Genomic DNA, 22,317 nt, shown 5'->3' with positions numbered 1-22,317 from the left:
AATAACCTATTGTTTTGAATGCAAGGGGAGATATCATCATGGATCACATATGTATCTATATATGTATAGGTACACATATATGAATATGCATAGGAACACACATAAATATGTAAATATTAATTAATAATGTTAATAAGTAAATATTAATTTATGTGTACACATATGTCTATTGATATTTATTTATATGTATACAAATTTATGCATATACTTACATTATTTATTAATATTTACATTAATAATTAAACATTGGTATTAATTAATAAATATATGAATAAATAAATGGATACATGGATAGATATTTTCCTAGCCTTGAAGTAATTATGCTCTTGCTCCAGTAACAGATAGTACTATCACTAATGGTCCTCCAATCTATTCTCACATAATTAAACCAGTGATCCTTGCGGAAATAATTGATTCTTTTTTAAAAACTAAGGAAATTGCAAGATAAATTTGAACCACTTTGTGCCACAAACTAAGAATTCCTGGTTGTTGAAGTAAAGTAATAAGAGAAAAGAAATCAGCTATCAAGGCATATTCACTTGTAAATTATGGGGGATTTTGAATATCATATAAATACTCCATTAAAGAAATTGTAAATCCTTGGATTCATAGTGATATTTCTATAAGGAGTAGGATATTCATAAGCCATCAAAAAGTCCTCCATACAGTCTCACAAGTTACAAAAGGGAAAGAGTAACTGTCGCAGAGAAATCCAACAGCCATCACCTTAGTCTAGAATTGGAATGAAGATTACTACTATGGGTGATTCAGAACATGGATCTCCTAACAGACACCATAAAAAGAACACAACAGCACCTCTGAACTTTGATCACGTGTATGCATGACTGAAAATGATCCTGAGGGAAAACAAGTATAAATCTACCCTGAGAGACCTTCAGCAACATGGCTGGTGTGTCATCATCAACAATGATAAGACCACAAAACTGAAGAACAGACCAAAATTTTTCCTTGGTGTCTGAATTAATGTGATGTGTCTCACTAATTTGCCTTCCCTGACCTCAATCCACAGTCCTACCAGTCTCTGTTTCTCTAGGGGTTTGAAATATAGCTGTAAACCATTATGTATTATGATCTTGAGATCATTCACCTTCTACAGTTCATAACCAAAGTATGTACTGTGATTAAGATTAATATTGAATTCACGTGTCTGGGGAAGAGGAACTCAATGACTTCCAACTGACATGGTTTTGACAGCATAATGACATACAGATCTTTTTCTGTACAAAGTAGCAACATATATAATTTTGACCATTGCTTTTATACTGCTAGAAAACAAGAATGAATTGTTGATTTTTCAGCATATATGAGTTATGCAAAAAGGGACTCATTTTGACATTTCCACACATGCATACAATATTTACCATCAACCTCATGCCATCGACCCCTCTTCATTACCCCCACTTTTCCCTCCTGAAAGCAGTTTTAACAGGATTCACTGCCCTTTTTACATATGCCAATAAAGTGCTTCGATCATATTCACCTTCATTTACTTTCCTCCATTCTCTTTCCTTTTTCCCCCTGAAACTCACAAAAACGATTTTATCCTACTGTTTTTCATATCTTTAGTATGCAGTACTAGCATCAAGGGTTTTCACCATGATATCTCACCTACATATATATCATACTTCATTCCTTTTCTTTTATCTTCTCTTTACTTCACTTTTCTTTTCTTTTAGCTGGTCCTAGTCCTGAACTTTGGATGTGGCTATGTCGTTGAATTTTTATTTTCAAGGCTATCCCTCTATTAGGTGAGCCACAGTTCTGCTTCCAGATATTTTGTGGTTCATTGGAGATAAGAATCTCAGACTTTCTTCACAGGTCAGCTAGGGAAGAAGCTGGCTAGAGGTATTGCTAGTGTTGGAGAAGACCAGCCAAGCAGGGAAGATTGCTTGTACGGAGGATAAAAAATGAGCCAGACCCAAAGAAACATAGACTCTATGTTTTCCATCATTGGTAATAACTATTATATGTGTAGGATAGTGCTAGCAGAGGATCACAATAGCTCAATGACTATGTACATATGATCATATAAAATGATGCTAAGTGAAATGAACTACAAGATATGGAAACAAGTGGTTTTAAATTGTTGTTATTATTTTGAATGGGCTATGTGTAAATATTTCTTTTTTCTTGTTATTTTTTCCCTATGGTTTGTCCCCTGTTGTCACTGCATATTATTTGGTTAGCCTGGGTATTGTATATATGTTTATCTGAACCAGGGAAGAGAAAAGGAATATAAAAATTGTGAGACAAAGGATAAAAGTCAAACCAATGCAACAGTGATACTCACAAGAAATTATGTTGGAAATGATCTGTACACCTGTGGGGTGAGGGGAAATTGGGGCAGAGGGAAGGTGGGAGAAAATAAGGGAGGAGGACACAGGTTTGACAAGAAATGCACTGCCTTATGTACGTAACTGTAAACCCTCTGTACATCACATTGACAATAAAATTACATTTTAAAATATTCCAACATCAAAAAAACCCACTGTTTTTACTACAAAGCCTCAGATATGCTTGGAATTCATAATCTTGTTGTTCTTGTTGACTTTTTTTGTGAACCTAAAGTGTCTTAAAGTGTCTCTGATCTGACCATCATTAAGGAAAAGATTGAAGCAGCTGCACCACCTGTGGTTTCTCTCCTGCTGTCAAGTGCTATTATTCAGGACCATGGCACTGTCTGGCTGCTCTGATTCCTGTGACTTGGATATGTCTTGTTGAGGGAATTCCTTGCCATCCCCTAGAGGTGGATGACGGTGAGCAGAGGAGCATGATAGGACTACGGGTTCTGCACATGGTCCTCTAGACTCTGTCACCACACACAGTCCCATCCCACACTGTTTTAGAAGAGACTAATTCAGGGAAATGGGTTCCCTTCCCAAGCTGAAATGGATGGTCTTGCAGATCAAAAGAGGAGAGTTTCCTCAGAGTGTAAGGGATGTCTAGTCACCAAGCCCAAGACATCACGCCAGATTCTGCCTGGCTAGAGTAGATTCTCTAACCCCAGTGCACTGGAATTAAACCTGCCTGTGTTTCCTAAGTGGTTGCTGAGTTTGTACCCTGATATCCCCTAAGAAGACATGATGTATGCATCTAATTTCTTAACACTGTTCACTGCATCTGAATACAACATAAAAGCAGAATTTAGCTCTGTGAGCCAAATAGGCCTCTCCTGTGCTCTGTGAATGAACAGCAAGTGCGGAAGACTACGCATTCTTTTCTCAGAGTTTCTAAGACCTAGTTCTTCTTTCCACAAGCAACTGGAGACTGTTAGCATTTCCCTAGCTTCAGGTCCTCAGCTCCTCCCACTAGCCTCCAGATCCACCCATACCTAATGAGCCACTCCTACTCACGACCTACCTACTTCCCCTTTACCACCAGAGAGAGAAGCTGCCACCTGGATAAGGTGCAGACGCCATGTAGCTCCCTCTCCCGTGGGAACTATGGCCCCACTAATAAACCTCCTTATGAACCTTCTTCTCCTGCCTGTGATTATCTCCCTGGGATGGCCAGGACATAACCTTTCAGAGACCACATGTAGATATCCTGGTAAGGTAGCAGCACAAGGTGAACATGAGATTAAAACAACACAATTTGAAAATGCAATCATCCAAATTGCACCCACTTGCATAGCTTAGGATAGCAGGTACACACCATTGTGTTCGGCTCTATCAGCTTAAAAAGTGTCTCATGACTTTTTTCCCAGGATGGCCTTAACCACATATTCTCAACCTCTTGACTATCTAGGATATGAAGTAGGAGTCACAGGTGCTTTCAAATGTAAGTGAACTTTTCATGAACAGTGAGAAAAATTGAGTCTAGAAGTTGTAAAGGAAAAAATGTCTGCACATATATGCCTTGAGTGACCCCTAGTTTTTTACTGATGTAAGGACCAGAGGATATTCAATGCCATTGAAATCAGGAAGCTCTGATGTGAAATTCCATTTCTTCCCAACTAGTGCCTCTTTTTTTTTTTCCCCCGTCAGCCATGATGCTTGAACTTAGCTAAGGGCCAGGGTATTGTCTCTGATTAGTGCTATACCACGTGGAGCCACAGTGCCATTTCCGGTTTTCAGGCGATTATTTGGAGATGAGAGTCTCAAGGAGTTTCCTGCCCAGGCTGGCTTTGAACCACTTATCCTCAGATCTCAGCTTCCAGAATAGCTAGAATTACAAACAGGAGCAACCAGTGCCCATTCCATTCTCTTGAGACCTATCTCTAAACTAATTTATTCTCTTGATCCAAATCTTCTTTATCTTACCCTGGTGAGAAAGAATGTCTCTTATTTCCATTATACCTTGCAAATCTATGTAACTGATATGACCATAAGTAATGAGACCTAGTATTACAACACTATTTTTAAAGGAATCAATTGAAAGCATATAATGTGTATATAGTTCCTACCAGAATACACAAGTCAGATTTCCTTTCAAGTTCAAATGTATTGACAGATTTTATTACATTTTTATGTTGATGGTTATACTAACCAGTGTCATCACACTAAACCGTTATTGAAAGGGGTTTTTGATCAGACGCTGGTGGCTCATTCCTATAATCTTAGCCACTCGGGCGACTGAGTTCTCAGGATCATGCTTCAAAGCCAGGCTAGGCAGGAAAGTCCATTAACATTCTTTTCTCAGATTATTAACAGAAAAACTAAGAAGTGGTGCTATGGCTCAAGTGGTAGAGTGCTAACCTTGAGCAAAAGGAGCTCAGGGACAGCGCCCAGGCCCAGAGTACAAGTCCCAAGACCAGCAAAAGGGAGGGGGGTTTGGTGCTAGTTGCAACATCGTAGGCATTAAAAGAGTAAGATAAAAAGGTGTGTTTTAATGGCATCACAATAAAGCAGAAGAAATAAAACCCAATGAATAAAAGGCCTCACTGTATGTACCACATTTTCCTGATCCATTCGTCTATGGAGGGGCATCTGGGTTGGTTCCAGATTCTCGCTATGACAAATTGCGCTGCAATAAACATTGTTGTGCTGGTGGCTTTACTGTGATTTTGTTTGTGGTTTTTTGGATAAATACCCAAAAGTGGGGTTGTTGGGTCACAGGGGAGTTCTACATTTAGCCTTCTGAGGAATCTCCATACTGCTTGCCAGAGTGGCTGAACCAGTTTACATTCCCACCAACAATGAAGTAGGGTTCCCTTTTGGCCACATCCCCTCCAACAACTGTTATTGTTAGTTTTCTTGATATATGACATTCTTACTGGGGTGAGATGGAATCTCAATGTTGTTTTGATTTGCTTTTCTTTTATGGCCAGTGATGTAGATCACTTTTTCATATGTCTCTTGGCCATTCTCATTTCCTCATCAGAGAAGTCTCTTTGTAGGTCTTTAGCCCACTTGATGAGCGGGCTATTAGTTCTTTGCGGTTTTGATTTGGAGGAAGGTAATTTTTTTAGTTCTGCATATATTTTAGATATGAGGCCTTTGTCCGTTGAATGGCCGGTAAAGATCTTCTCCCAGTCTGTGGGATTTCTGTTTATCTTGCAAGCTATGTCCTTTGCCGTGCAGAAGCTCTGCAGTTTGATGCAGTCCCATTTGTCCAACCTTTCTTTGATTTGTAGCCTTTCAGGTTCTTTGTTAAGGAAGTTCCGTTCTGTGCCAAGGAGCCCAAGTGTTTCTCCTACTACTTCCTTTATTGTTTTCAGGGTGTCTGTTTTGATTTTGAGGTCTTTAATCCATTTGGAATTGATTTTGGTGCAGGGTGATATATAAGGATAAATCACCCTCCCCATTTTTGTCTTCCTCTGCCCTTGCCGGGAATCGGGAGCATTAGCAGCCCCAGGAGTTGAGCAGACCACCTCATTTTGAGAAGATAAACTGAGGAATTCAAGTCAGCCATGGCAAGCTGAGAGCTGAGCTTTTATGCTGGACTTGCAAGGAAGCGCCTCCCTAGGGAGCAATATGCAAATGTCCTGGTGGGTGCAGTGGTGGGAGACAAACTGGCAGGTGAAGTGGAAAAAAACACAGGAGGGGGTCAGGCCTCTCCTGGGAGCAAGTGACATAAAATGTCATTTGGGATTCAGGGAAAGTAAGAGCAATCTAATGTATGTTCCCTAGAGAGAGATGTGCCTTCATAAATCCTCTTTTTCATGGCCTACTTCCTAGTTGCCTTTCCAAATGACATTCTGTACTTACCTTTTATGAAGATGAGTGTTCACATAATACTTTGCCATTCTTACTTCTTTTAAGAATATTCATAAGAATTTAGGCTCTGGTTTTATAGTTGTAATGAAGGGAAAACATACAACATGAACATCGGAGTTGTTTTATGTGAATTGAATATAGATTCAATAGTTTCCTGTCAAGAGTGCCTACTGTCTTTTCTGAGTTTCAGGTAGATTTACCAGGTTTCTTGCAGAGTATCTACAAATAAGATTTTTATCTTCAACTCCATTTACAAAGCCAATCTGTGTACTTTGTCTTGCCTGTTAAAATATCATGCCACAAGCCGGATTCTAGGGGCTCATCCCTGTAATCATAGCCACTCAATTATCTGAGAACTGAAGGTGATGGTTCAAGTCCAGCCTAGGCAGGAAAGTCCGCGAGACACTTATCTCTGATTGACCACCAAAAAGTTGTAATTGAAGGTGTGGTTCAGGTGGTAGATTGCTAGTCTTGAACACAAAAGGTCTGGGACAGCACCAAGGCCCTGAGTTCAAGCCCCTGGAACAGCACAAAACAGATCAGAATATAGAATTTGTAGTTTTCCTTCTATACATTCAAGCCTAAATTTTTCCTCCCAGTACCTTTCATCTTCAGTGCTCATGAGGAGAACCAATCAGTGTATTTCTCCGCATTCCCCTGCTTTATAGTGGGATGATTGTCTTAGAGGTTTTTTTTTCTTTTCTATTGTCTCTCAGTATTTTTCTCTGTCATTTGTGGAGTAATTAGTCTTTCTATTCCATCTGAATATACTTCAGTAATAATCGTTCACTGATGTACTATCATTCATTACATTCGAGAAGATTTTACATTAATTTTCAAATATTTTTTCAACTTTCTACAATCTACACATTAGGATATAAGAGTTGTTCAATTTTATGAAATCTTATTTCTCTCTCATTTCCTTTTGTTTTCAGGCTTCAGTGTTATAACTAAGAAAAAGTTACTAAGACCAACTCACCAGGTTTAACATTTGTATTTCCTGGTAAGAATTTCTTTTTAAAATTTTTAACTTTTAAGCCAGATGCCAGTGGTTCACTCCTGTAATCACGGCTACTTAGGAGGCTGAGATCTGAGGATCACGATTTGAAGCCAGCTCAGGCAGAAAAGTCCCTGTGAGACTCTTATCTCCAATTAGCCACTCAAAAACTGGAAGTGGCGCTGTGGCTCCAGTGGTAGAGCCCAAAGAAGCTCAGGAACAGTGTCCAGACCCTGAGTTCAAGCCCAATGAGTGACAAAAAAAAATTTAACCTTTATGCTTGGGTCTTTGTAATAATTTGTGTTAATTTTTACACATAGTGGTTTGGCAGGTATCCAACTTCAGTGATTTGCATGTAGAAAATATTTGCCTCAAATCTAATTGTTTATAAAACCTTGTCTTCTTGCCCTTAACAAAAATCAGTTTACTTTACATATAAGAATGCAGATTAGGAATCTCAATTCTACTCCATTAATCTGCATGTGTAACATTGTGCCAAAAAATCAAAAGGCTCTAAAGAAATCAGTTAGGTTTGTCCAAACTGGATACCACCTCCCAGACTCCTTGTGGGTACCATCCATGTCCTTTATAAGACAAGAGTGGTGTTGTCATGTCTGTTCCGCTGTTGTTTGCATGAAGACTGAATTAGGATGTAGGAGGAGCCTCCTTGTCCCTTCTACCAAAACCTCTCAGCGGCCTTCAGTGACTGGCAGCACCTGAGAAGCACTCTCCACAGATGGCCGCCCCTGGGCAAGGAGCCAGGGCAGCCCAGCCTCTCACTTCTGCAGCCCTGGGAGGTTTTTGTTATGACTTGTATCACTGTGGGAGGATTACTGTAACCTTGTTGACAGTAATAAGTGGCAACATCTTCAGGCTGCAGGCTGCTGATGGTGAGAGTGAACTCTGTCCCAGATCCACTGCCACTGAACCTCGATGGAACCCCAGGTTGCACACTTGTTGCTCTATAGATGAGGAACTGAGGGGCTTTCCCTGGTTTTTGTTGATACCAATGTAAATAGTTGCTAATGCCCTGACTGGCCTGGCAAGTGATGGAGACTGTGTCTCCTACAGATGCAGACAGTGATGGAATCTGGGTCATCAGGATGTCACATCTGGCACCTATCATTGAAAACATAAGAACAATAATTATCTATTTATTAGAAGACTTCCCCCAAAGAAGTATTGGTTACAGTGAACTAAGTAAATTCTCAGTATTGTCCTTGCTTACCTGGGAGCCAGAGCAGCAGGAGCCCCAGGAGCTGAGCAGGGGTCCTCATGTCCATGCTGGGTGCTGACTGGGACTGACGGCTGCTCAGGGTGAGCGGCTATTAAGAAGTTTTGTGAGCAGTGGGCTGGGCTCTGGGATCATGCAAATCAGCAGAGGCTGCAAATCAGCTGAGGCCACAATGGCTGAGCACAGCTGCAAGCATTGAAGATGCTGTTATGTCAGCACAGACCTCATGTGCCACAAGCTAAACCAGGGTAGCACAGCTTAGCCTGCAAAAAAAAAAGGGGGGGGGTTCTCTCTCAGACCCAGAGAACAGAATAACTCTTTTCTTGTGAGTAGAGTGAATTTTGATCTCCACATGGTTCGTGGTATCTTTTTTCATTCTAGTTTTCAAGTTATGTCAATCTTTCAGGGAAGGACAGTTTGAGAAAGTAGATTTAGTTAGTTTGAACAAATTCCCTGAATCATTAGTCTGTTCCCCTGAATCTTTTTTAAATTATTAATCATGAGCATAATGCCTAGAAATTGAACAAGATATAAGATTTATGTAAAAGGGAGAAAGGAAGAAGATAACTGGTAGATAGGTAGATGATACATAGACAGAAAGACCAACAGGTAGATAGATCCTCTTTTACTTAAAGTAAAATAATACTAAAATATATTATGGGCACCATAGTGCCATGGTCTGCAATGTCTGGACTACCTCTGGGTATCTGCTGTTAACTCCAGGTAAGCGATCGCTGTCCTGGACTTCTGAATGCACTTTCCCACCACCACTAACTAGGAGAGTTAGCACCAGATGTTGGCTCTCCGTATGCTGCAAGGACTTGGCGACATTGTAGCTTTGGGATCCTTGTGCATTTCTGAGCTGGAATTCTCTTGGATGACATTTATGTCTCCATCCTCCTTAACACAAACTGTTCCCATCCAGAAACAGAGGTATTCTCCAAACTAAGGGCTCAAATCCACTTCGTTTTGCTTTGCTTCCTAAACAGGGAGATTCCTACATCACCCATCTCCTCACGTTCCCAGGTGTGAAAGATTTAATGACTGGGTTTAGGGCTTGTAGAAGGTTTAGAAAGGATGGAATGTATCATGGGGAAGGGTGTACAAGGTACACACAGTGTGCAGAGGACATTCTTAGCATGGGACAATAAGGAAAACTGCCACAAGTAGTGAACCCAGAGTGCAGTACAAAGGGCCTCCTGCATGGAGTTCAGCCTGTGGAGACACTATCCACCCTTGTACAAGATGTCACACCTGGGGACAGGGGAGCAGGGTACTCACAAGTACTTACTATTGTAAGTCGAAGCAGTTGCAGCCGACACACCACACACACACACACACACACGAACACACACACACACGAACACACACACACACACACTAAAACAGTGATCCTCAAAGCCAACTTACATACACACAAGTCACTGACCAAATCAAAGTTCAGACCATTCCCTAAATAAATCATCATATGTGGTATTTGATTTGAGGACCTCCCATATCTAACCAATTGCCACCATTTCAGCAGCCTGAAATCTTGGACTGTGGAAGCCAAATCATACTACTACAAAATAAAGCCATGCTTCCCTAAGTTCCCTAATTAATGGGTACAGCCCTGAACCTGCACCTAGCTTATGACAAACAGGCAATCGTGGTACAAACAGGACCCCTAGAAGTTCCTTAGAGCTGGGTTTGAAGGCAGCTCTGAGTTGGGAACAGCTCTGAACTGCAGGAGGAAGACGAGAGTGAAAGGATGTGAGGATGGAGATCCAGTCGCCCTGCCTACTTGCTATTAGCGTCACAAGGCATCCAGTCCCTGAGCCCTCAGGTGGGGGCCACACCCATAAAGACCTCTTGTCTCTGTACAATGGAGTGAGAGGACCCACATACAGTGGTCTCCGTGCCAAGGTGCCAGTGATGACTCGGGCCAGCTGCCTTGTAAAGAGGTTCAAGTAATGTATGGTAAGAGATGTATGGTAAGTACATGTTTTCGAAATGTACTCCCAGGGCTGGGAATATGGCCTAGTGGTAAAGTGCTCGCCTCATATACATGAAGCCCTGGGTTCGATTCCTCAGTGCCACATATGTAGAAAAAGCCGGAAGTGGTGCTGTGGCTCAAGTGGTAGAGTGCTAGCCTTAAGCAAAAAGAAGCCGGGGACAGTGCTCAGGCCCTGAGTTCAAGCCCCAGGACTTGCAAAAAACAAAAAGAAATCAAAATGTACTCCCAACGTTTTGCTTGAAAATTGTACTCCTATGTAGATGATACATAGTCAAACACTGTGAAATGATATAGTTAGTTAAGATGAGAGAGCCATTTTGCTACCAACTTTCCTTTTATTTTTACCAAAAACTCTGACTTAACAGTTTCAGATGTAGTCCCTCTTCAGTACTCATTTCTTCTTTCATCTTCACAATTGATTGATAAGAAAGGCCTTACTAGAGATGTTAGGGAACTTGAATTCCCATTTGTTGTAGCTCCCTTCTTTCATTTTCCCTGTCTCATAGTCTTCCTTGATAGCAAAGATGATTGTCATGCATTTTGATTCCTTGCTTACATTTGAACAAGAAAACAAATGTACTCCTAAGGAAATTCCCCCACTGAAAATCAATTTCAACTCACATTTGGACTTTTAATATTTCTTTTATATCTGTCTATATTATCAACTATACAAAGGTAGTTATTAGAGGTCTTTACATCTTCACAGTGAATTATGAATGATTTAGCCACTATGTTTACAATATTAGATCAATTGAAATATATTTCAATAATTATATTAACTGTTAAATTTTATGTCTTTTCAAACATATTCCTTAATAATTAACATCTCTTTCATTCAGCTTGAAAACTTCCTGGAACATTTCTCAAAAGATAGGAATAGTGGAGATATAATCTCTCTGCTTCTTTATGTCTAGGAAAATATTGATCTCTCCTTCATTTGTAAAGGAAAGCTTTTCTGGGTGAAACTTCCCTATTTTCAGGTTCTCTTTTCTTTCTGTATTGTGAATATTTTATGCCAGTCTTACTGCTTATAGGTTTCCTCAGAGAAGTTGAGGGCCAAGCTAACTGCTGTATTATTTATTTTCCTTGGTAACTATGAGAAAGTCCCTTCATCTTGAACTTTCAAGAGTTTGATTTCATGTCTTGCAGTAGACTTAGTTGAGCTAAACTTGTCAAATGACTTTTATCTGCTTCTATCTGTTTATTTCTATCCTTTTCTAGGTTGTGAATGCTCTTATTATTCGTTCCTTAAATAAACTCAGTCCATTTTTACTATTCTCAAACACTCTGAAATCTTACTGCCTGGGCGTGCTTCACTAATTTATGTCCAATGAATATAAATAGCCATTTAGCATATGGATGTCTTTGTCTTTCACACTGAATCACTGTGATCTTGAATCCTAGATGTTGGCTTTTCAGAAGCTAGTCCCGAAAGTCTCTGAAACGCAAAGGAACACTGACTGGCATCTATATCCTACTTTTACAAGGACTCAGATACCACTTATCTGCTGGTCTATCACCCTTTCCCTCCCGCACAGATTCATAGAATCTGCTATGCTGATCTTCAGAAAAACATTGCATTAGAAGAGCTGTGCCTAACCTAGCAGGAAGGCTTTTGCTTTGGGCTGTATCACTGTGGGAGGAAAACGTGTAGCTTGCATGTGGTAATAAACCCCCAAATCCTCAACCTCCACCCTGATGATTGTCAGTATAAAATCTGTCCCTGAAAATCTGAACCTGTCTGGGACCCCAGTTGCTCTGTTAGAAACCAAATAGATCCAGAGCTGTGGAGAGACTGGCCTGGCCTCTGAAGTACCATTGCATGCAGGAGGGTCTGCGGGAGTTGGAGGCCAGCTCTTCAGGGCTGACAGACAGGGAAAATGCACTCTGGGTAATCACAATATCTCCACTGGGTCCTATAACTATAAAAAGAGGCTATTTCAAGATTATGAACAAACAGTCATTGATTGACTTTCTGTGATTTTTTTTCCTTATATTATTTATTTGGTGCTAATTTCATGGAAAAGCCATGAAATATTCAATATTCAACATTGGATATTTTTTAAATATGGATTTTTCAAAGCATCAGTCATCCTCTAGGAGCCACCTAAAGGGTCCCATTCCTCCTTATCAGTCTTAAAAAGAGAATAGGATCTCATTCCTCACCCTCACTTTGCCCCATCCCAGAAGATGAGATCAGAGATGCACAGAACACAACTGGGAAGCAGCGGACATGAGGTCTCACCCACCCGTCCCATTCTCCATTTCCTCTTCCTCTGCCCTTACCAGGGGTTCAGATTTCCCCTACTCAATATACTATTACCCACTACTTACCTAGAGCTGACTATGTTAAAGTACTTTTATCCTGTGCCTCACTCTGTACAGGATTTTTTTTTTATCATGAAGGGACATTGAATCTTATTGAATGCCTTTCTGGTATCAATTGAGATGACCTTATAGGTTTTCCCCTTCATTCTGTTTATATTGTGCGTTCAGTTAATTGATTTTCACATATTTAAACATCTTTGTATCACTAGTATCTATCCTAACTTACCATTGCAAATATTTCCAAGGGGTGTGGTTCATTAATTTGTGTCTAGTGAGTATAAAATGCCAGTTTGCATATAGTTTTTTTTTCTTTTGCTTTTTTTTTTATCTTGGGTTAAATGTGATTGTGGATCATATATGTTGGCCTTGTCTGATACTGGTGCTATAAGCTGAAAACACCTTAACGCCTACCTGTCCAAGGTCTCAACTTGCAACTTATCTTCCCTAGTCTACCACCCTCTTGCCTCAGCACAGGCTCAGAGAATCTGCAGTGCCAATCTTCAGATAAGCGTTGCATTAGGACAGCTGGGCCAAGCCAAGAAGGAAGGTTTTTGTTTCAGGGTGTATCACTGTGGGAGGAAATTCTATAGCATGCATGCAGTAATAAACCCCCAAGTCCTCACGCTCCACCCTGCTGATGGTCAGTGTGAAATCTGTGCCTGACCCACTGCCACGGAACCTGTCTGGGACCCCAGATGCTCGGTTAGAACCCCAATAGATCAGGAGTTGTGGAGACTGGCCTGGCTTCTGCAGGTACCAGTACAAATAGTTTTTTCCATTACTATGCAGGAGGCTCTGACTAGACCTGCAGGAGATGGAGGCCGGCTCTCCCAGGGTGACAGGCAGGGAGAGTGGAGTCTGGGTCATCAGAACTGCTCCATTGGTTCCTAAAATAATGAGAGAGAGAAAATTTTTTAAATGAAGGAACTTTCATTATTCTTCTTTTGTTATATATTACTTGCTAGTCATTTTCATGTTTTTGTTTCACATTCCAAAAGTATTTTCAGTATACACATATTTCTCAAAGAATAAGTAATCCTCTAGACCTCACATACACTACCTCCCTCTATGCTTGTTATAATTGTCATCATCATAGCACAGGATCTTATTTGTTCTGTATTGTTCTTCACTCTCATCTATCTAAACCTCGTCTGCCCCATCCTAGAAGATGAGACCTAGATGTTTATCACATGGACAGAAACAAAATGAGATACCGGCTTACCCTCCCTCACAGTTTTCCACCCTCTTTTCCCTCTCCCCTTACCAGGGATCCAGAGCATGAGCAGCCCCAGGAGCTGAGCAGGGCACCTCATTGTTACGAGTACACAAGTACACAGAGGAGTCCAGACCCATGAAGACAAGGTTAGAGCTGAGCCTTTATCTCAGACTTGAAGGGAAGGTCCTCCCTGGGGAGCACTATGCAAATCAGCAGGTGGGTGCAGCCCTGTGAGAGGAGCAAGGGGAAGAGAAGGCCATCTCTTGTGAGCAAAGTGACTTAAAAACGGTTTAGCCCCTGTTGTCACTGTATTTGATTTTGGTGCCCTGTGTATTGCATATATGTTGGTCTGAATTAGGGAAAGGAAGGGGAATATTCCATGTTCAGGATTTCTTAATTTTGTTTTTCAGGGATGTTGGTACTGGAGTTTGGTTTCAGGGCCTTACACTTCCTGAGCAGGCAATGTACCACTGACCTTGAACAGCAAGTGGCCTCCTTTACGCTTCTCATCCTAGAAGGGATGGCAAGTGTGTGCAAAAGTTCTGAGCATCTTCCCAGTGAGATGGATCCATTGAAATGGATTTTCTACCCAGGCTGTCCTGGACTTACCACCCTCCCAACCCCACTCTCCCTCATAGCCTAGGATGGCAGGTCCACCCTTCTGTGGCTAACTGTATTTGTTTGGAAGTGGATCTCTACATTGTTTAGAAGAACTTTTTGCCTAATCTGGACTCAACCCCAAATCACGTTTTCTGACACCCAATCAGCAAGGATTGTAGATGAGAAACTCCTGGTGCCTCGGCTTCAAATTAACTTTCAGTGGGACTGAAGGAAGAAATTAGGCTAGCCTTAGTCTGCAGATACATGATTTGAGTGGCCCCTAGTGTTCTGCTGATGTAAGGACCAGATGATGTTAAATACCATTGAAATCGGGATATTCTAATGTCAAATCTCAGTTCCATTAACTGATGTGTGCGAAGAGTGAACACATTTCCTAAGAGTGAGGAGACCCTCCTTTGATGACATTATTGGGCATCCCCAAAATCACAAGGTCACCAAGGACCACTCAGGAAGGACAAAGCAACCCCTCCCTAGAGGGTAGAGCTTGTGATGTCCTAAGCGTGTTGGGAGTTGGGAGTAGGAGGCTCTGTGTGCTCCTTGCCATGCCCTAGGCCCTTTCGGCAAAGGTGCACAGTGCCTTCTCCTCAAAGTTCTACAGAATTTTCACTGATCCCACCCTGATTTCCACTAGTCCTCTGCTGCTGCTCCTTCTGCACTGACAGTGTGGACCTTGGTGGGGTCCGTGTTATGGGCTGTTACACTGGCCAGGCCCAGTGAGTGTCCTCCTGATTAGGGAGTACACAGCATCTCCACGCTCTGGTTCTGTGATCATGGGAGGGAAAGCAATGGAATTTTGTTTGGATGTGTGTCTCCACTCATGGATATGTGGAGACATACATGCTGAAATTTGATCTCTTATTATGTGCTACAGCACTTCATACCAATAGTTCTCTCTGAATTACTTCCCTGAGAACCTGTGTATAAAGTTGTGGGAAGAATAGCTCACTGTAACTGTTTGCTATGACTGTGATAAGGACAAAAGAAAATATTGGGTATATATTTTTTTAATTCCTCCTTTAGACTGCATCCTAGTTTTTCAGCTCTTTCCCAGGTACATTACACACTTTTCCTTAATAAAGATGAGTTTCCACATATATATTTCACCATTTTTACTTTAAATATGTTCCTAAGAACTTTTTTGGGCTTTTGCATTTTTTAGTTATGACAAAACCCAGATAATATGAGGATCAGAGGTATCAACTGTGAATAATGTAGCTATCCAGACATTTATGATCTATGTAAAACTGTAAACTATTTCAAGCCCTCCCTCCCCAAAGTCCCTTCTCAGTCTATTATAGCTCCAGTACCTTATTCAAATGTCTCCTTCCAAAAATTTCTTATTCTTCTTCCAAAAGTTTCCTCCCTTTGGATTTATTTGTGGAAATTTGTTAAAACAGAACCCTGATCAAGTTCTGCTTCTAAGAACATTGTGCAACAAAATGAAGCTCTTGGATTGAAATCCCTTATCATATAACATAGATAATGTACAAAAAGGCATAGCTAGATTTGAAGCCAATTTGAGACATATTTAGTGATTGTGTTTTCTAGTCATTATGGAGAATTAACTTGGTGATTGAGGAACCATGCATTTTTTAATTTAATTTTATTGTCAAAGTGATGTACAGGGGGTTACAGTTACATGCCTAAGGTAGTGAGTGTATTTCTTGTCAAAGCTGTTACCTCCTCCCTCATTTTCTCCCACCTTCCCTCCCCCCATCCCCCCATTGTACCATTAATTTCCAACTTATTGTCTTGTAAGTATCACTGTTGCATTGGTTTGCCTTTCATCCTTCGTCTGATCACCAGTTGTTTTGTCATTTTTAACTCAGAAAATAAAACTCAGCCCAAAACAGATGACATAATCACAGTTAAGAGAGTATCGTTGTGACAAACTGTCTTAAAGTTCCCTTCATATCTTTCTTCTTCAAGGTGCAAAAGGGTTCGCCATTTGAGGGGACACAATGCACATCATTAAAGCCACTGTCTTCCTAAGTAAAGATACATTTACCACAGAACTCACATGTATGCCAACACCTCTCCCATACCACAAACATGAGGTAGATGGCTAAGAATCACACAGGGGAAAGTATTTCTACCTTCTACCCAGTGATGACATGGTCCTGTCAGTGTATGGTGAAGAATACACTGCAGATATACAAAGAAAAGACTGCGACTACTCTATAAATGACACACATGTGTCTCCGCCATTATCCAGAGCTGTAGGTTTCTTTCACACTCAGGAACAACATGGACTCCACCTTATTCTTGACTTCATATCTCCCATATTCTACCCCATTTGGAACTATCTGGTATTATTCCATGAAGGGCTGACTAGTGGCACCAGAGGTGATTATTTCAACAAAACCTAGTTACCCAATGAAAACCATAGCCATGGCATCACACACCTGCTTTCTTCTTTTCCTCTTGTGCACTAATGGAGGGCATCATTCAAACCCAGACATCAGCTTTGCTATCATTTCTAGAACAGAGTCTCCATCTCCTGTTAACCCACTTCAGCTGACAAATAAGAAATATCCTGGATCCAAATGAAATTTACACAAAATGTGAAACACCTCCGGATTCCCATCTGTGTCCTCCACTCGGGCATCACAATCCATTTTAGTGGAGAGAAAAGGGAGCCAGCTTTGCCTTCAGCTTGCCCAGAGCCTGGGAGTGCTGGTGGTCTTGCTCGTGCTGGACTTCAGTGACCAGATCTCCATACTGCTGCAGAAACAGTCCTTTGGCCCCATTTCCAGGGGCCTGGCTTCCAGAGGAGTCACCTAACAAACAGCCTGCCAGGATTCACTTCGAGAGAGGATTAAAGAGTACTGCACAAAACTGGGTGCTGGTGTCTCCCGCCTGTAATCCTAGCTGCTCAGGAGGGTGCAACCCTCCTCAGCTGTGAACAGCTGAGGACTTTTCACCTTCATATATGTGTGTCTGTCTGTCTGTGTGTATGCATGCATGCACACATGCACTGGTACTGGGGCTCGAACTTGGGAACTATCACTCTCACTTAGCTTCTATACTCAAGCCTAATAACTCTACCACGTGAGCCACCTCTCTGCTTTGGTATTTTACTGGTAAGTATGAGATAAGGGTCTCATATCAATTTTTTTAAGCGTTAAACTTATGCTGCCAATTGGGAAGGGGCATGATTTCACACTCCAGTATGCGCTTTGAAGCAGATGAAGCAGACGATAATCCATTGACGAGCAGCACAGTGTGTTTACTTTTAAGGTGGTGGGAGATTTATCATATTTCATGTAAATCAAGGGTTATAATTAAATGATCATAAATTGTCTATCTAGCATAGGCTGTTAGATTCATTTTGCAAATACTTTGTTGAATTTTACTTCTACATTCATCAAGAATGTGGGCCTGTGGTTTTCCATTCTGTTGCGTTCTTATCTGGTTTGGGTATCAGTTATGTCAGCACCATAGACTGTGTTTGAATAATTCTTCCTCTTTCTATTTTTGAAATAAGGAGAATGCGGTACTAGTTTTTCCTTAAATGGTAGAATTCAGCAAGGAAGTTGTCTGGTCCAGAGCTTTACTTTGATAGGAGACATTTATTATTGATTCAATCTCATTTTTTATTGATCAATTGAGCTTTCCTATTGCTTCATGATCCAGTCATGGTAAAATAGATTTGTCCATTTCTTCTGGATTTTGAAATATGTTGGCTTATTGCTCATAATAGTCTCTAATGATTTTATTTGTTCACATTTAATCTTATTTGTTTCTGTGGTTTAATTTTTCCCCACCTCTTCTTTCATTTGATTAATCTGGTTCTTTTTTTCCCATTCCAGTCTTCCTAAAGGTTTGTCTATTTTGATTATCTTTTTGAAGAACCAGTCTTCGTTTTATTCATCATCTCTTTAATTCTTTTAGATTCCATTTCATTTGTTTCTTCTTTGATCTTTATTATTTACATCCTTCTAATTTAGGATTTTGTTGGTTTTTGTTTGTCTTAATACTTGAAATATCAGAATAGGTTGTTGATGTGAAATCCTTCTACTGCTTGATATGGGGATTGACTGCTATGAATTTAACACTTAGTTCTCCCTCCAAAAGGTTTTGGTATACTGTTCTCCATTTTCATTTGTTTCAATTATTTTTAATTTCCTTCTTGATTCCTACCTCAATATATTAGTTATTCAAAAGCAAGTTAATTCTCATATAATTGCATAGTGCCCATAGCTTCTCCTTTTTTTAATATAAGTTGATTTCAGCTTTGTAAAATTTGTTGCTGTTTGCTTTGTGGCTTCTATTATTATTTACTGTAGACAACATAAAGTATTGATTTTAAAAATTCTGCATTCTGTAGCTGTGGATGGAATGTTCTATAAATGGTCATTATGTCTGTTCTGGTGTGCAGTTTGATTACTGTTTCTTTCATGAATGTAACTATAGTTTTTTTCTGTCTATTTCCTCTTGTTAAGATTTGATTTTTGTTGGTTTTGGGGAGGTTTGGAGGGGTTGTTATATTTTGGGTTTTGTATTCTTTTTTTTTGCCAGTCCTGGGCCTTAAACTCGGGGTCTGGTTACTGCCTCTAGGCCTCCTTGTGCTCAAGGCTAAAGCTCTACCACTCGAGCCACGCCACTTCTGACTTTTTCCGAGTAGTTTATTGGAGATGAGTATCATAGATATTTCTTCCCAGGTTGACTTCAAACTGCAGTCCTCAGGTCATACCCCTCCTGAGTAGCTAAGATTACAGGTAGGAGCCACTGGCACCCAGATTTGTTTCTGTTATTTTTATGATCATGTTATGTTGTTGCTATTTCCAAATTGTTGTAATCAATGTTTTCATAATCCTCATGGTAACCACAAAGCAAAAGTCAGTAATAGATAAGCCAAAACTAGTAAGTATGGAATAAAAATATACCACTAGAGAAATTCACTTAACTCTCAAGGAAGACAATAAGAGAGGGATAAAGAATGCTAGAATGTGCGTATAAATCTACAAATAAACAAACTGGATGATAAAAGACCAAAAATATACACTTGGGCATGATAAATTATACAAGACTCTAGACATTCACACTGTGAAAGCAAAGGAGAATATTCTTAGGAGAGGATCACAAAGGCTCAGTAGCTATGTACATATGATCTTATAGAATTATATTTATTGAAATGAACTCCAAGAAATGGAAATAAGAGGTTTTTGTTTTTGTTTCTATGGGTTTTTTTTCTTCTTTGTGGCTGTTTTTGTTTTCTGCACCTTTTGTCTTGTATGTAAGTTCATCTGTTTTTTTGGGGGGCAAGGGATAGCACAGAAATATAACAAAGGGTGAACAAATGCAGCAGTGATACTTACAAGACACTGTGTTGAAAATGAACTATATAACATGTGCAGTGGATCAGGAGGGAAAACCTGGGACGAAGCAAGGAAAGCTGTGACACTGTTCAAAAGGAAATGTGTTTCAAAACCTAGCTGAAGAATCTGGAACCAACCCAGATGCCCCTCAGTAGACGAATGGATCAGGAAAATGTGGTACAGATACACAATGGAATTTTATGCCTCTATCAGAAAGAATGACATTGCCCCATTTGTAAGGAAATGGAAGGACTTGGAAAAACTTATACTAAGTGAAGTGAGCCAGACCCATAGAAACATGGACTCTATGGTCTCCCTTATAGGGAATAATTAGCACACGTTTAGGCAAGTCACAACAGAGGATCACAGGAGCCCAATAGCTATACCCCTATGAACACATAAGATGATGCTAAGTGAAATGAACTCCATGTTATGGAAATGATTGTTATATCACAGTTGTAACTACTTTCAACGTGCCATGTGTAACTCTAGCCTCAATTAATGATGATCTTCTTGTATCACCCTCCTGTGGTTGTACCTACACTATCTCTGTAATCTTATCTGAGTATATTGGAAACCTTGTATACTGGTGTTAGAACTAGGAAATTGAAAGGGAATACCAACATTCGAGAGACACAGGGTAAAAAAAAAAAAGACAAACAACTACAAAAGCAATACTTGCAAAACTGTTTGGTGTAAATGAACTGAACAACTCATGAGGGGGGAAAGGAATAGGGAGAGGGAAGAGGGGGAACAAGGGACAAGGTAACAAACAGTACAAGAAATGTATCCAATGCCTAAGGTATGAAACTGTAATCTCCCTGTAATTCAGTGTGATAATAAATAAATAAATATATAAATGATTAAAAAAAACAACCTAGCTGATATAACTGTAACCTGGCTGTACATCACCTTAACAATAACAGTAAAGAAAAGAAGTCAGTATCTCCCCTGGAGTACATGCGTGCAAGCGCGTGCATACACACACACACATACACAAACACACACACATACACACACATACACACACACAGAAAAAGAACTACAAGAAATAAGAAGACAAGTATATAATAGGTAAAACATTCCTTACCTGTCAACAATTGCCTGAAAGGTTTATATTTTTAAAAAGATACACTGTTTGAGCTCTGATTAACTTGAGTCAGCCTCAGCACGGATAATATATCTGTAGTGATGAATGGATTTAATCATTTAATCCAGAAGATTGGGATGGATTTACAAGTCAACCTTCACATCTTGCGTACATGGCTGCTCTGAGGAAACCTGGACCCCCTCGTGTTCCCACTGCTCTGTTATGCCAAGAATGGAGAAGCTGTCAGGTGCTCAGGCCTCTGCCTTGCTATGGATTCAGCTGCGGCTGGGATCCAGAGCCGTTCCATCTTTTTATTCTATAGTGACTCAGAGAATTGGTTGTGCTGCTCCCCAACAAGCAAAATATGAGGACAGCTGGGCCAGGCCAAGCACAGAGGTTTTTGTTTGGGGCTGTATCACTGTGAGAGGAACATACATATCTTGAGTGCAGTGATAAACCCCAACATCCTCAGCCTCCACCCTGTTGATGGTCAGTGTGAAATCTGTGCCTGACCCACTGCCATGGAACCTGTCTGGGACCCCAGATGCTCGGTTGGAAACCAAATAGATCAGGAGCTGTGGAGATCGTCCTGGCTTCTGCAGGTACCAATACAAGTATGTGTTTCCATCGCTATCTAGGAGGCTCTGACTAGACCTGCAGGAGATGGAGGCCGGCTCTCCCAGGGTGACAGGCAGGGAGAGTGGAGTCTGGGTCAGCACAACATCTCCACTGCATCCTGAAATAATGAGAGACAAGTGCAAAGTCATGTATGAATATTTATCAATGAATATTTCACCATGTTTGCTTTGTTATTCATTACTTGTTAATCATTGTCATGGCTTTGTTTGGATATTCAATATTCACACACACACACACACACACACACACACACACACACACAAATTTGCAGACTATAAAGAAATCTCTAAACGTCCTTGACACGAACTCCATCCTGTCAGTTATCACCAGAGCACGGGATGTTTTTCCTTCTGGAATGTGTCTCACTCTCACAGACCTAAACCTCACTCACTCTATCCCAGGAGACAACACCTGTGTGCCTAACGTATAGAGGAATACAAATGAGAAGCAGCGGCTCTGAGAGCTCACCCGGCGCCCTCATCCCCCTCTGCCCTTACCAGAGATGCAGAGCATCAGCAGCCCCAGGAGCTGAGCAGGGCACCGCATCGTGAGAAGTTGAAATGAGGAGTCCCGGTAAGTCAAGGCAGCATCAGAGCTGAACTTTTATCTCAGACTTGGAATTGAGGCCTCACCCGAGGGAGCAATATGCAAACCACAACTCGGTGGGTTCAGCAGTGTGGGAGGAGCCAGTGAGCC

At 40.7% G+C, this 22,317-nt stretch overlaps 1 long non-coding RNA gene and 2 gene segments (V, D, J or C); all 3 read right to left on the bottom strand.

Annotated features, from left to right (window-relative positions):
* Positions 1-315: 315 nt before the first annotated feature.
* LOC125356188 lies at positions 316-8,264 on the bottom strand. The gene is made up of 3 exons (XR_007211828.1): positions 8,026-8,264; positions 3,347-3,352; positions 316-325 (listed from the first exon to the last, which is right to left on the bottom strand). It is a non-coding gene; the product is annotated as an uncharacterized LOC125356188 (long non-coding RNA).
* A 4,986-nt stretch (positions 8,265-13,250) lies between these two features.
* Positions 13,251-14,047, bottom strand: LOC125356815. The segment is given in 2 exon segments: positions 13,251-13,621; positions 13,999-14,047. Coding segments are annotated over 2 exon segments (420 nt in total).
* Positions 14,048-21,308: 7,261 nt separating this feature from the next.
* LOC125356814 lies at positions 21,309-22,167 on the bottom strand. The segment is given in 2 exon segments: positions 21,309-21,718; positions 22,119-22,167. Coding segments are annotated over 2 exon segments (459 nt in total).
* Between the last annotated feature and the right edge of the window lie 150 nt (positions 22,168-22,317).

The sequence above is a fragment of the Perognathus longimembris genome, chromosome 8, assembly GCF_023159225.1.
Source record: "Perognathus longimembris pacificus isolate PPM17 chromosome 8, ASM2315922v1, whole genome shotgun sequence".
Taxonomy (NCBI): domain Eukaryota; kingdom Metazoa; phylum Chordata; class Mammalia; order Rodentia; family Heteromyidae; genus Perognathus; species Perognathus longimembris.
The sequence above is the reverse complement of the archived record's forward strand: the minus strand, read 5'-3'. Positions and strand labels throughout refer to the sequence as shown.